This window comes from Ustilaginoidea virens, chromosome 1, assembly GCF_000687475.1.
Source record: "Ustilaginoidea virens chromosome 1, complete sequence".
NCBI classification, from domain to species: domain Eukaryota; kingdom Fungi; phylum Ascomycota; class Sordariomycetes; order Hypocreales; family Clavicipitaceae; genus Ustilaginoidea; species Ustilaginoidea virens.
The window spans coordinates 2,455,009-2,467,676 of NC_057316.1; the positions used below are offsets into that span (position 1 = coordinate 2,455,009).

General features: G+C 42.9%; 2 protein-coding genes across 2 annotated transcripts; both read right to left on the reverse strand.

Moving 5' to 3' along the window:
* Positions 1 to 786: 786 nt before the first annotated feature.
* Positions 787 to 2,314, reverse strand: UV8b_00465 (uncharacterized protein; the record flags this gene model as incomplete). The annotated part of the gene is made up of 4 exons (XM_043137963.1): positions 787 to 1,769; positions 1,866 to 1,915; positions 1,983 to 2,081; positions 2,199 to 2,314. 4 exons carry the CDS (start codon positions 2,312 to 2,314, stop codon positions 787 to 789), a joined length of 1,248 nt encoding a protein of 415 aa, XP_042993897.1.
* Positions 2,315 to 2,782: 468 nt separating this feature from the next.
* Positions 2,783 to 3,172, reverse strand: UV8b_00466 (uncharacterized protein; the record flags this gene model as incomplete). Its single annotated transcript, XM_043137964.1, has 2 exons — positions 2,783 to 2,926; positions 3,005 to 3,172. The coding sequence occupies 2 exons, from the start codon at positions 3,170 to 3,172 to the stop codon at positions 2,783 to 2,785; spliced, it is 312 nt and encodes a 103-aa protein (XP_042993898.1).
* Positions 3,173 to 12,668: the final 9,496 nt, after the last annotated feature.

Genomic DNA, 12,668 nt, shown 5'->3' on the forward strand with positions numbered 1-12,668 from the left:
TGTGCAAAGACAACAGAAAAGGAAGTTGCGACCTGCCTGTTCTGTGCGATCAAGAGGCGAGAATACGCCACCTACCCAGAGCACGTTGAGCAAGTTGAGAAGGGAGCCATTTACACTATAATGTACGATAAGTTAAACACACGAGCGCCGCGAGCAGAAGCCGGGGAAAAGGCATTTCTCGCCAACTGTTACGATTCTCTTTCGGAGCTTTGAATCATAGCATAGCAAGGGTTCAAGTTGAATTAGTGGGAACCTCTTCCCCATCCCTATTTCTGGCAGAGAACCAATGCGGCGTCTACTAAGGCTGCACGAAGATTGCACAACTATCCACAAGAGAAACAACAAGATGTACAAAGGATGCAACGAGTATCAAGCTTGTATGTGATTCTGCATACCGAAGAGCACAAATGCTGATACTCTCTCAATTTAGCAGAAAGTCTGCTGGCGAGGCCTGCAGGAGAAAAGGGGCTGAAAGAAAGCGAACGGGGAAAAACAGGCGATGCTGCGGAATACTGTTGTTGAATCTTGAATGGCAAGACGGTCTTGGCTGCAACCCAGGGAATAAGTAGTTTGCTGGCACAGAAACAGACAGACATGGGCGTCGCCGAGAGAAAAAAAAAACAAGGTAAAAGGGAGTATTAAAGCGAAAATTCGAAGACAAGAAAAGAAAAAAAAGGGAGAGCGCAAAAAGGGAAGGACTAATCTCCATCACGATGCTTGCCTTGGCGTTGACCTTGGCATAACCGTTTGCCCGGTGCTTGACATGCCTCGATTGGTAAATGGTTTCTATGCCATTCCTTTCCTGATATTGTCGTATCGAGACTCAGGATAACTCAGCCAATTCTGAGTAGAGTCCGGATTCCCAAGTGCTGCGAAGCTTGTGCCAATAAGCGAGTCGGACCCGGTGCGGTCTGCGGATGCCTCCCAGAACATGCTTCCTCCCAAGCCCTTGCTTTTGAGGTATTTGACTTTCTCCTTGACCGAGGCCGGGGTGTCGAATGAGATGAGCTCCTTGATAACGGCGTCATAGCTATAAGTGCCTTTGGCGACATCGTCATGCTTAACAGTGGCGCCAGGCTTCGGTAGCACTTTGTAATCCCAAACCCCATTCTCCCAGCTTCCGCTACCGATCCCCTGGAACGGCTTTCCCATCCCTTCTGTGTTGGAAAAGGAGCGGCCATAGATGGGCATGCCCAGCACAATCTTGTGAGGTGGAACGCCGCCGGCAATATATGTGTTGACGGCTTCGTCGGTAACGAAGGGGGTCGCATCGATATTCCCGGGGTTTTTATAAAGGTTAGCATCATGACCACTGTGGCTGCTCCATGAGCCAGCGTAATCGTAAGCCATCAGATTGACGTGATCCAAGACTTGACCAAGCTCTGCCAGATGGAGTATGCTATAGTGATCAGGACCGGCCGGGGCTGCAATGGACAGCTCGAAATGATAGCCCGGCGCCGACTTTGCTGCGTAGGCATCAAGTTCGTCTCGAACTGCTTGCAGAAGCAGTACCATGTTTTTGGCTTGAGTAGCATCCGCGGGATACTCCCAATCGACATCAATGCCATCGAACCCCCAGTCCTTCAAGAAGGTCACGGCAGACTTGGCAAATGTAGACCGAGTGTCAGCTGTGGAAGCAGCGGCAGGGAAGTTGGAAGACCACGTCCAGCCGCCAATAGACAAGATGACTTTCAGGTTGCGGTTAGCCTTCTTCAGCAAATACAACTGCTTGACACAGCCATATACGTTGTTTCCCACATCATTCCATGCTGAATCGCGCAATTAGTCTCGGATTCTTCGAAGGAAAAATGGAACAAGTAGGAAAGAATGAGTACAAGACGACAGAGGGCGGGAAAGGCACTCACAGTCTTTTGCGTAGTGCTTCTCCAAATCAGCATAAGTATCCCCAGAATAGCTATTCCCCGAGTCAGCGTGGATCATCATGAAACTTGGAGATTCGCACCCGCTCGTGTTCAACGTACATTGTGCCGTCGGCTCTGAGGTTCATGAATGCAAAAAGGACGTGGGAGATTTGGGAGACGGGCAAATCCGCAGGTTGATAGTCTCTTCCGTAGATACCCCTACAAACTTGTCAGGTTACCAAATTCCCATGCCTGTATCAAGACATTAACCAGGCACCAGTCAGGGAACGGGCAAGCCCAGGGCTAGAAGTTCCAGTCAGGGGCAGCAGAGAGTACCAGTTCGTAAAATAGACAGAGTTGGTGTAGCCACTGGCACGTCTAACACTGACATGACCAGGCACCGCAATGGGCTCGGCAGGGCTCGAGTCTTCTTGGGAGAGCAAAGGCGACATCTTCTTGGTAATTACGTTCCTTCTTCTTTTCTGCGTTGGACAAAGGTGGTCGGTTGTCAAAGTTAAGCGGCCAGCGGAGCGCAACCAGGAAGGAAAACATTAATGGAAAGAGCCGATTCTACCTCAGCATACAACTGACATAGCCCTGAGCACAGCAGGTGAAGACACGCCTGGCTTATATTGGACAATAGCGATTTCAAGCCGATCCCCAGAATGTAAGGTGAAGGCTAATCTATTCCCCAACAGGCATCACATGTAGATGGATGATCCAAGCCCCGCGCGGCTCGCAGGGAAGGTCACTCACGAGTCGCTATCTTCTCGGCAGCTCTGATCTTGTGATGCTGTGTGGTCCTGGGAGAGTTGTTGGAAATGAGAAATGAAATGGCATTACGCCACATTTGACCCGCCGAGTCAATTGACACACAGTCTGGAAACGCTGATGAGCTCGCCTAATTCGCGGTCGTGTCATTACAGCGTCGAAAGAGGTGGCAGACCCGCGCTTTGTTGTCGGAGGAGTTCTTCCTCTTCAAGCGGCGATTTGCGAGGCGAGATGTGGCTCCCCTTCCCGGATGACAAGGTCATGGGTGCTATTTCAGCAAAATCAGGAAAGAGCTCAAGTCGTTAGCGACCTGCTTCTGCAACGTTACCGACCCGGCATCTTACCTATCAAGATTCAACCAAGGCGCTCACCAAATAGCTCAAGGAGGGGGCTTTTCGGGTGCAGAGATAGTCAATAGTCAACTGAGCCTTTTCCAGATCCACTATTCTCGTGTTGGACCTCCATGCTACAGAATGTGTCATCGCTGGTGTTGATGGCTGGATCCCCTGGGCACCGCTGTCAGGATCGTCCTTGATCATGGATGATCATGGCATGGACGGCACTGATATAGATGGCGTCGATGCTACTGCTGGTCATGATGTCGACATATGCCCTGGGAAATACTAAGAGCACACTACCTCTGAATTCCAACAGATGGTTAAGTAAGGTCCTGTAAGGCAGTGAGGGATTATGTAATCACTACGGAGAATGTCTCTCTGCGTCTGCGAGTGGGTTGACAGACGACGTCAAGACATAGAATGCAGCACAGCATCGACGTACTTGCCACTTGAATCAGTCCATGCCGCGTCCCTTCCCCGCCGATAGTCAATTTTACGTCCAATTTAAGTTTACACGCGAGACGCCTTTGTCAAAGTCTATTCGGTGGGTGCTTTGCAAAACTAGTAGATGGTGCAGGTGCAAAGTTGGCAGGTGCAGGTTCGTAGATAGTTGTCGGAGGGAAATTGGCTGTCTGTAATGTGGATATCTGTCATGTCCGAGGTAGGATGTGCAGAGTTCCCCCTGGATTAGTAAGCCCTTAGGGGTACCCCCTATCCCACTATAAATAGCTAGGAACACAAGTCTCTTAGAGGGGACTTGGTTCCTTCAATCAAGCATTATCGCATTTTCCCTATGCATTCTGATATGGTAGCAATTGCGTAAATATCACAATAAAAACCTCATTTTTATCCCTTACCTTATGGCCTAGCCTTAAGATTAACTGTTATCTTTATTTTGCTGTAAAAGCTACTATTTTCCGGATCCTATTTGAGCAAGCTCTAGGTTCCCTATTGAATCTATTAAAAGCCTTATTGCTAGTATACTTGTATAGCCTTATCAATCAAAAAAGGAGGCTATTTAGGAGGAAAGTAGTAATATTTCCTTTAAAATTAACCAATCGATATCTTAACTACTATTTTCGTTAGATTAATTTATGCCCTAAATATCGTTATTAGCGAAAATGGGTACTATTACTAATGATAGCTCTAAACTAGCAGTCAAGCTGATATCCCGATATAATTGGGATATCTAATATGATTATATTTAAAAGTGTGCTTTGGAGGATAATATTTAGATATTTATTAATCCTAAGGGTTTAACGATACTAAATATACCTCTTCTGCCGGTATAAGAATTAGATAAACCTATTTATTCTACGCAGGCATTAGCATTAATACCTATATTAGCAGTAATAGCCGATTTATCAATAGAAGCTATAGATTGTGCCCCTTCTGTAAATACTAGAGCTATATCGGCAGCTAGGGCATTATCGGCAGTACTAACGGTAAGAATAAGAATAATCCGGCTATAGTAAGTCGAGAATATTAAAGAAAACCACTACTTTAAGCCGATATAACGCCCTAGGGGTATTAATACTATAGAATAGATAAAATAAGCTAATATTTAGTATAACTTTTAGAACGACTATTATACGATATTTAATCGGAATCTTTAAGTATATACAGTATAGTTTGAATTAATACTAAGCCCTAGCTATAAGATATTAGTAGCAGGCAATCGGAATATTTAAGGAAAAATTCAACGCTTAATAGAATATATACGACCGGTTCAGCTTATTATCTAGGAATACCTTAAAGAAAAATTTAAGTAGGCTATAAGATGTAACCTCGGAAGATATAATATAGAGGAATAGTTTAATGAAATCTCTATATTATATAAGCGATTAGTGCGAATAGACTTAATCTTTATTAATAGGAATACGCCTACTAAATAGCTAATAGAAGCTCTTTATTAAAAGTATTCTACCTTTAAGGAAAAAATCCTTAATCGAATAGTAAAAGCATAAGAATAGAATAAATATCTCGATTTTCTAACGACTATTAAATATATTTAGTAGAAATAGGAGCTAGAAGAGAAGGGGAAGGTTAGCAGTAGTTATATAGCATTTATAACTAATGATACTAAACCTTCATTATAAGCTGCTTCTAGCGATACTTTAGCTTTATCTTTAGTAGAGAAAAAGACCTATAAATACTATAGTAAGCCCTATATAGTAAAGGGGCCTTATTATAAGAATTATTAGATATTAACTCTATCGATAGCTCTAAACTATTTAAAAGATAGGATTAGTAAGAAAAGCTAGGAAGCTATATATAAAAAGATAAAAAAGGAATCTAAAGAGGTATAAAATGCATTTAAAGCCTTTTAAGATTGTTGAAATCAGCGCCTTTTTAGCTGTATTTTGGTACTGGTCTCGCCACCATACGACGTTTCTGCGTTGAGATATTGCGGTGGCTATATCAGGCGCTATGGTGGGGCACAGCGCCCCACAACGCCGATTACAGTAGGCCACAGCGCCGGTCACGGCACCGGCACAGCGCCCCACAGCCGGCCACAGCGGCCGGTCACAGCGGGCCACAGGGCCCACAACAGGCGGCGCATTTCTACGGGATTCCCAAATGGGCAAACCAGCACTTTCGGCCTTCTACATACAGTCACCCGCTACACCGGTCATTTACGGCAGACCGATATAGGGCTTCCGGCCCGTACGGCAGGCTGTTATAGGGCATCCGGCACACCGCTATAAGCCACTAGGCTTGGTTGGGTAGGCATTGGGTAGGATATTGGGCACGGTTGGGCAGACCGACTTTTCGTCGGGTTTTTCGCTATTTTTGCGGTTTTTCATTATTTTCAACCACTTTTTCAAGATGGTAGAAATATACCCAAAATTCCCTCTTTCTAGCTAGAATAACCACCAACAATTAGAATCAGATTTCCCTGACATCTTTGCTCTAGTCAACCCCGTGTGTGCGTTTTTAATCTTTAACCAGCTTGTTTTATTCTGCAACGCCTTATATGCCACTGTCGGTACTTAGTATACTTTCCAACAGTGTTCTGAGTCACCATTTTGCAACAGGTTATGAGCCCGGTGTCTTAAGGCTTCCAGCTTAAGACTTTTTACGCTAACTTAGGATTTTAATGCATTTGGCAGCTAACCTCCCAGAAATCTAACTAACGATATTACTAATCTGCAGTAAGGGACTAATCATCCCAGATTTAGGAACCCAGCTACCACACTAAGCTGTAAATACATCCTTTTCAGTAGGATTTTTCTAAGGATTTTCTAAGGTTATTCCTTAACGCAGCTTTCTTCTAGTTTTATCTAGATTTTCAGTCTTAATTTTCTTCGCATTTTTAAGATTTTCCGGCACCTTTTCTCTTCCTACAATAGCCAGTTAGAACGTTCCTACCAATAACCCAGGCTACCAAGTCCCTAATACGGCAGAGGTAGAAGAATCTAATAATAACCAGGAAATTGCCCAGCTCAGGGAAGACCAACAGGAAATAAGAAAAGAATTCAGTCATAAATTTAATCGAATGAACTTTAAAATCGATTTTTTGGCTGATAAGGTGGGCACCTTAGTAGACAGACTAATCAAGCCTGCTGCTAGCCCACTATCTTAGGATATAATGGATATAGATACCTTCTAAACCCCTATGGGCAAAGGAAATAACCTACCATTACTACCTAAAGCCCAGCAGCAACCCCTGCCGGTCCCATCTAGTATTAGCAGCCAAATCAGCGCTATAGCTATTAAGGAACTAGCCAAAACAGCCAACGGATTCTAGGAATCCCAAAAGCTAAAGGGGGCATTTAACTTCGACTAATAGAAACAGGCCCTTATAATTTAACTTAGGGCACTCAATATCGCCAAATTTATCGAAGATCCTTCTATTGCCAGCAAATTTAATGACTTAAAGCAAGCACTTTTACTATTACTTATCAAGAATAGTTGCACAGAAGGACTAGCTGCCGCTATCAACTAGTGCACTAACCTAGAGTCAGCCTTTACGTTACTCACCAAATAGTATTCTCACTTATCAGACGTATAGCGAACCCACCTATACCCTGCCTTCCATCAACTAAATTTTACAGGCTATAAGGGTACCTTAGAATCTTTTAATGCCTCCTTTAATAGCTACCTATCTAGGTTGCAAATTTTAGGCTCCTATATACAACCTTTCGACTAAATCAGCCAGTATTTACATGCTATAAAAGGGGTCTTTTTTTAGTGGGCAGAACGGTACCGTATAATAATGAGAATCGCCTACACTTAGGGAAATACATCAAATATTAACCTATAATTTTATATGGTTGATTTATTAGAAGAATAATACATTAAAGGGTCATCAGTAGTAAGGGCTACTACCTACCAACCCACCTCAGTGGGGCACCTTAGAGCTTACTAACGCCCTCTTCATACCAGCTTTTAATATTAATATCTTTAGCGGCGTTAAACACTATCTGAATCGTGGCAGTATTCAGGGCCAAAGCCTAGTTAACAGCAATAATAAGTGCATTAGGCTTCTTGATTTTAAGAAGTATAGCTTCTTTTTATAATAAAAAGGGGTAGATTCGCCGTTTTTACACTATACCAGCTAACCGGCTTCATATAGTATCTCGGTCGAATTACCTACCCTAGCTAACCTAGAAGAATACGAGGAATATCCCCTACTAGAGGATTTACCTACCCTACTAGCTGACCCACCAGCTAACTCGTAAGCTGACCGACCAGCTAGTCCTGGTTTTTCGGTAGTACCAACAGAGGCTGCTATTTCCAATACAGCTCAACCACTACAGAGGGCCCTAGTCGCCCTTAACCCTGCCCCAATACCAGCTACTAATACAGAATATTAAAAGCTGCTATTATTAGCCGGACTTTGGCATATCCGGCTTAGGCACATCGGAATCCAACTTTTAAAGAAAACCTGTGCATCAACCATAGGGTTACCTGATCTTAGTAAGATAAAGGATTCTGATTTTAACTGCATCGCCTATAAAAGGGCAAAGTCAGTTCGGCATTTTACATCAGGGGCTATACCAGACCTTATGCATTGTTTGGATATCATAGAGGGCGATATTTTCTAAATCAACCCTCTACCATACAATAAACGCCCTATCTGCCTCATCTTAGTTGACCGGAAATCACGCTTCCGTTAGGTATATTTACTACCTAATAAAGAGGGACCCACAGTATTCCCAGTATTATAGGGGTTCTTCCAAGGTCTTCGGAATTACTACGGCAAATCAGCTGTTGAATTCCACTATAATGGTAGCAAGGAAATCAACGACGTCATTATAGCCTAGCTAGCTCTCAAAGGCATAGATTTTTTAACCTCTTCCCCTTACATTCATAAGCAAAATGGGTTAGCAGAACGCTCTATACGGGTCATTATTAACCGACTTAGAGCTACTATACTTTAGTCTCGGTTACCTTCTTACCTTTGGTCTACAGTAATTCTTAGTATTACTACCTTGGTAAATCTAATAGCAGTCACTAACCGTTCCTTGTTACCTTTCGAGGAATTAAAGAAGGACTTTCCGGAAATTACGCACTACTACCTACCCGACCTTACTAGCTTTAGGGCTATTGGTGCGGCTGTAGAGGTGCTAATCCCTCCAGAAAAACGGGTTATTAGCCATAAGCTGGCCCCCCGGACCGAGTCAGGTAGGTTACTAGCTATACTAGGTAACGGCACCTACCTCGTCTATATCCCATATTGCCGGGTCGTCACTAAGACCTCTTTCATTACTTTTACCTACTAAAATGAAGGTATAGGCCCTATTTCAAGTGGCCTAAAGGGCACTTTTGATTTCTAACCGCCTTCTAATTTAGAGGGGGTAAATATCGACTAAATTGCTCTGGAAGAGCCTATTTAGAAGTCGCCTCGGCAAAATATGCCTATTTCAGGCGTAGCCGAAGGCACAGGCCTACCACAGGCCACGGGCCCACCACAACTAGTAGGCCTACCACAGCACTCTGCAATATTTCCCAGCAATTCGCCGTTTTTCGATTCCAAATCGCTTCAGCCTAACTCAGCTTTTTAGCTTAGGCAAGACGGTCCGCTTTCACTAGCTAAGGAAAATGCACCTTTTTCCCATACAAAAAGGCTGCAAATACTAAGAAATGCAGAAAGTTCTCATCACTAGGAATCTCAATCTCAGAGATTTTCCAAATCCGTCACAAAAGTGGGCATGACCCATATAAGTGAAAATTCTGACTTGCCCCACACAACAAATTTTCAATAGTCCGAATCTCAAAGCCCCACACACACTGATTTTCTACGACTTTCCGATACAATAGATTCTGCCTTTTCGCCCGGCTTCCTAGTAAATACAGCATTTCGCTATAGTAAAATGCTACCTATACTAGAATATCTGAAATTCGAGAGTCTAAATATCGCCTTAAATAAGAGACCGTAGGAGAAAATATTTCGAGTATCAGAAAAAGTGCCTATTCAGCCATACCAGGTTAGGGCTACTAGGGATAGAATTCGAGGAAGAATATAGCCATAGATACAAGATATACAAGATATCCTAGGTTATGGATACTATAGGTCACTTTTGGACCTATAGGCTGACCAATAGCCTGACCCACAGACTAACCAATAGTCTGACCAACAGTCTGACCTATAGACTGACCAATAGGGTGCTTTCCCACCCACCCAGCCGAAAAACGACTAGATTTTCGGATACCCAGGCAGCCCCCTAGAGGCTTCTACATAGGATTTCCCCCCTTCCTATGCTTTTTACGATATTTGCTATACAGCAAAGATTAAGGCTGCAAAACGGGCCCCAGAAGGTAGGCCTAATAGCTGGAAGGAAGTCTTATATAGCCTATATAAGGATAGCTGGGTAAAAGCCTTATTTTCGGAATTCGAGCAATTAATCGATTTAAATATCTTCCAATTTATTCCTAAGACTAGTGTTCCTATTAGTAGGAAAATATTGCGTAACCGGCCTATTTTTCGCGTTAAGAAAGATGCGAATAATAACCCGGTTAAATATAAGGCACTGTTACGGACTCGGGCTATGCCCGCGTCATGGATTGGCTAGGGCTCGGGCCGCGCCCGTGCCTAGTCTAGGATGGATTACATAAGGCAGACGCGCGGGCCTATGGGGGCAATGCTAGGGCTCCAGCCCGCGCCATATACGGATATAAGTAGGCCTCGGAGGGACTCCTATTCAGGCTCCTTCCTTTACTCTTTAGTTTATTCAATATATATATTTAATGCCTATTCGCAGTCGCCCTAGGGCCAGTCCTTCACAATTAAATAAACTCTCTCAATCCTTATTGTTATATCTCATACAACTGCCGATAATGGATATAGATCCCTCATAGAACACCACAGGCTCGGACGATATGCAACGCGCTCCCGCCCGCTAACAGGCCGTATAACTAGAGTCAATTATAAATGCTATAGAAGTACTTAATACGAGGTTCTAAAAATAGCTATCCTAAAGCCAAAAGAGTAAGCGCCAGATACACGCCTAGGCTGAGCAGACTAAGCGTTAGATACAGGCTCTTATCGACTAAATATAGCAATAACTATCGTTAGTACCCGTATTAACCCTAGACCGATCCTAGACCGATTCTATCCTAATCCTAAAGGAAACCTAACTAAAACGCAAGCTAATACCGGTCGGGGAACCTTTTAATAGCAAAAAGGCTATATTTACTATATAGAAAACCTTTATAGAATACAAATTAGAGATCGACTAGGACTTTATTAGTAACGATAAGACCTAATGGATATTTATTTACTAAAACCTCTTGGCTACGGTCTAATCCTAGGTTGCAGCCTTCTTCGAGAATAGTATAGCCCTTTATTACTATCCTATAGCCTTCTTTACTTACCTATAGCGACTCTTTAAGGATCTATATCGGGAGGAATGTATAATTATAGAGCTTAAGTATACCCTCCGCTAAATGCCGAAAGAACCTTTCTCTGCCTTTTTTATGCGTTTTAAGGAAAAATTAGCGTTAGTAGGGGGACTTAATTAGCCCGAGTCGGTAAAGCTAGAAATACTTTAATCTGCCCTTAACCTTTGCATATTGGAAAAGATTATCGGTCTTGGGGTCTCCCGTAAGGACTATAATGCGGCCGTTATATAGTATTGTAAAATCGCTATCGACCTAGAGATAAGCCTTACCGTAAGATATTATGTGGATCCCTCTTAGGATTATAACGATAACGCCCGGGATCTATAGGCATCCGCTCGGGATAAGGATAGTGATACGCTTATAACGGGTGTTAATAAGCTAGGATTAAAGGGTAAAAAGAAGTTATCTGCTAAGAGGGTAGTATAGGTTTCGAGAGCGGTCCTTAAGGAGTACTATTAGAATTCACTTTATCCCTAATGTAGGGATACTGGCTATAAAATGCCGGAATGTAAGCTAAAGCCGGCCCGGCCTCTACTAGAGATAACTATAGCTTCTATAGACCTAAAGGTTATAAAAGCCTTGCGAATCGCCGAGCTTAGAGATAGTAATAATAGCGATTTCTAGGGAAAAGACTAGCCCTTAAGCTAAGTCTCGCGAGAGGGCTTAAAAAACGCACCCAGCCCCCGGCTAAATTATAATAGGAATACTACATAAAGGAGATTAATAATATTAAAGACCGTATAGATAGATACCCCTTTTTAGTCCCGATATTATATAATAATTCTACTTTTATCGACACCCTAATTGATTCTAATTATAACTATTATGGTGCGATAAGCGAAAGAACTATCTAAAGGTTAGGACTCTAGCCTATCTGTCTGCTATCTCGTAGGAAACTTAGGACTGTAGTAGATATAAAGAGTCGATCGAGGGAGTAATAGACTACCCCTTTGATTACCTATACTATCTATATCGATATTAATATCGATAGATAGCTATTAGCCGTAATGCTATACGTTATCCTAGGCCTTACCCACGATATTATCCTAGGGTTGCCTTAGATAAAGTACTGTAATATCGAACTATAGGCGAAGCGGCACTAATTAAGAATTAGAGCCGCTAGCGGCCTCCTTATAAAGGAATCGACCACTTAATCCCCTAGGCCTGCCGCAATTAATATTCTTAGATCGGTCTTTCACAGTATACTATAATGCGCGGTATGCACCTAAGATAATTCGACCTCCTTCTTCCTTATAAGCCTATAGGAGCTTATATGCATCCTCTGTATTACGCTCCTACTATATTAGGATTTAGCTTCCCCTCCGGCTTAGCCGCAGACCCTACTACTAGAGCTCTAAGACTTTACCGACCTCTTTAATAAAGCAAAGGCCTCTAGCCTCCTACTATACTAGGGCATGCTTAATTACTATATTAAGCTTAAACCGACCCTAGATAAGGGGTCGCCCGACCTCCTATAGAGACCACTATATAATATACCGCAGGACTAGCTACTTAAGGTTCGGAGATAGGTAATAGACCTTATAGATAAAAGATAGATTTATACGAGCTCCTTATCGGTAGTAGCACTAGTCCTACTCGCGAGAAAGGCGAACAGTAGATAGCATTTTTATATAGATTACCAGGCCCTAAATAAGGTTATAGCATAAGACTAGTATCCCCTCCCCTTAATTAAGGAGACATTATACTCCCTATCTTAGGCAAAGTAGTTTATAAAGGTAGATATTTGCGCCGTATTCTATAAGATCTATATTGCTAAGGGCGATAAATACCTGATTGTATTCCGGACCCGCTTCGGCCTCTTTAAGTGGTTAGTAACCCCCTTTAGCCT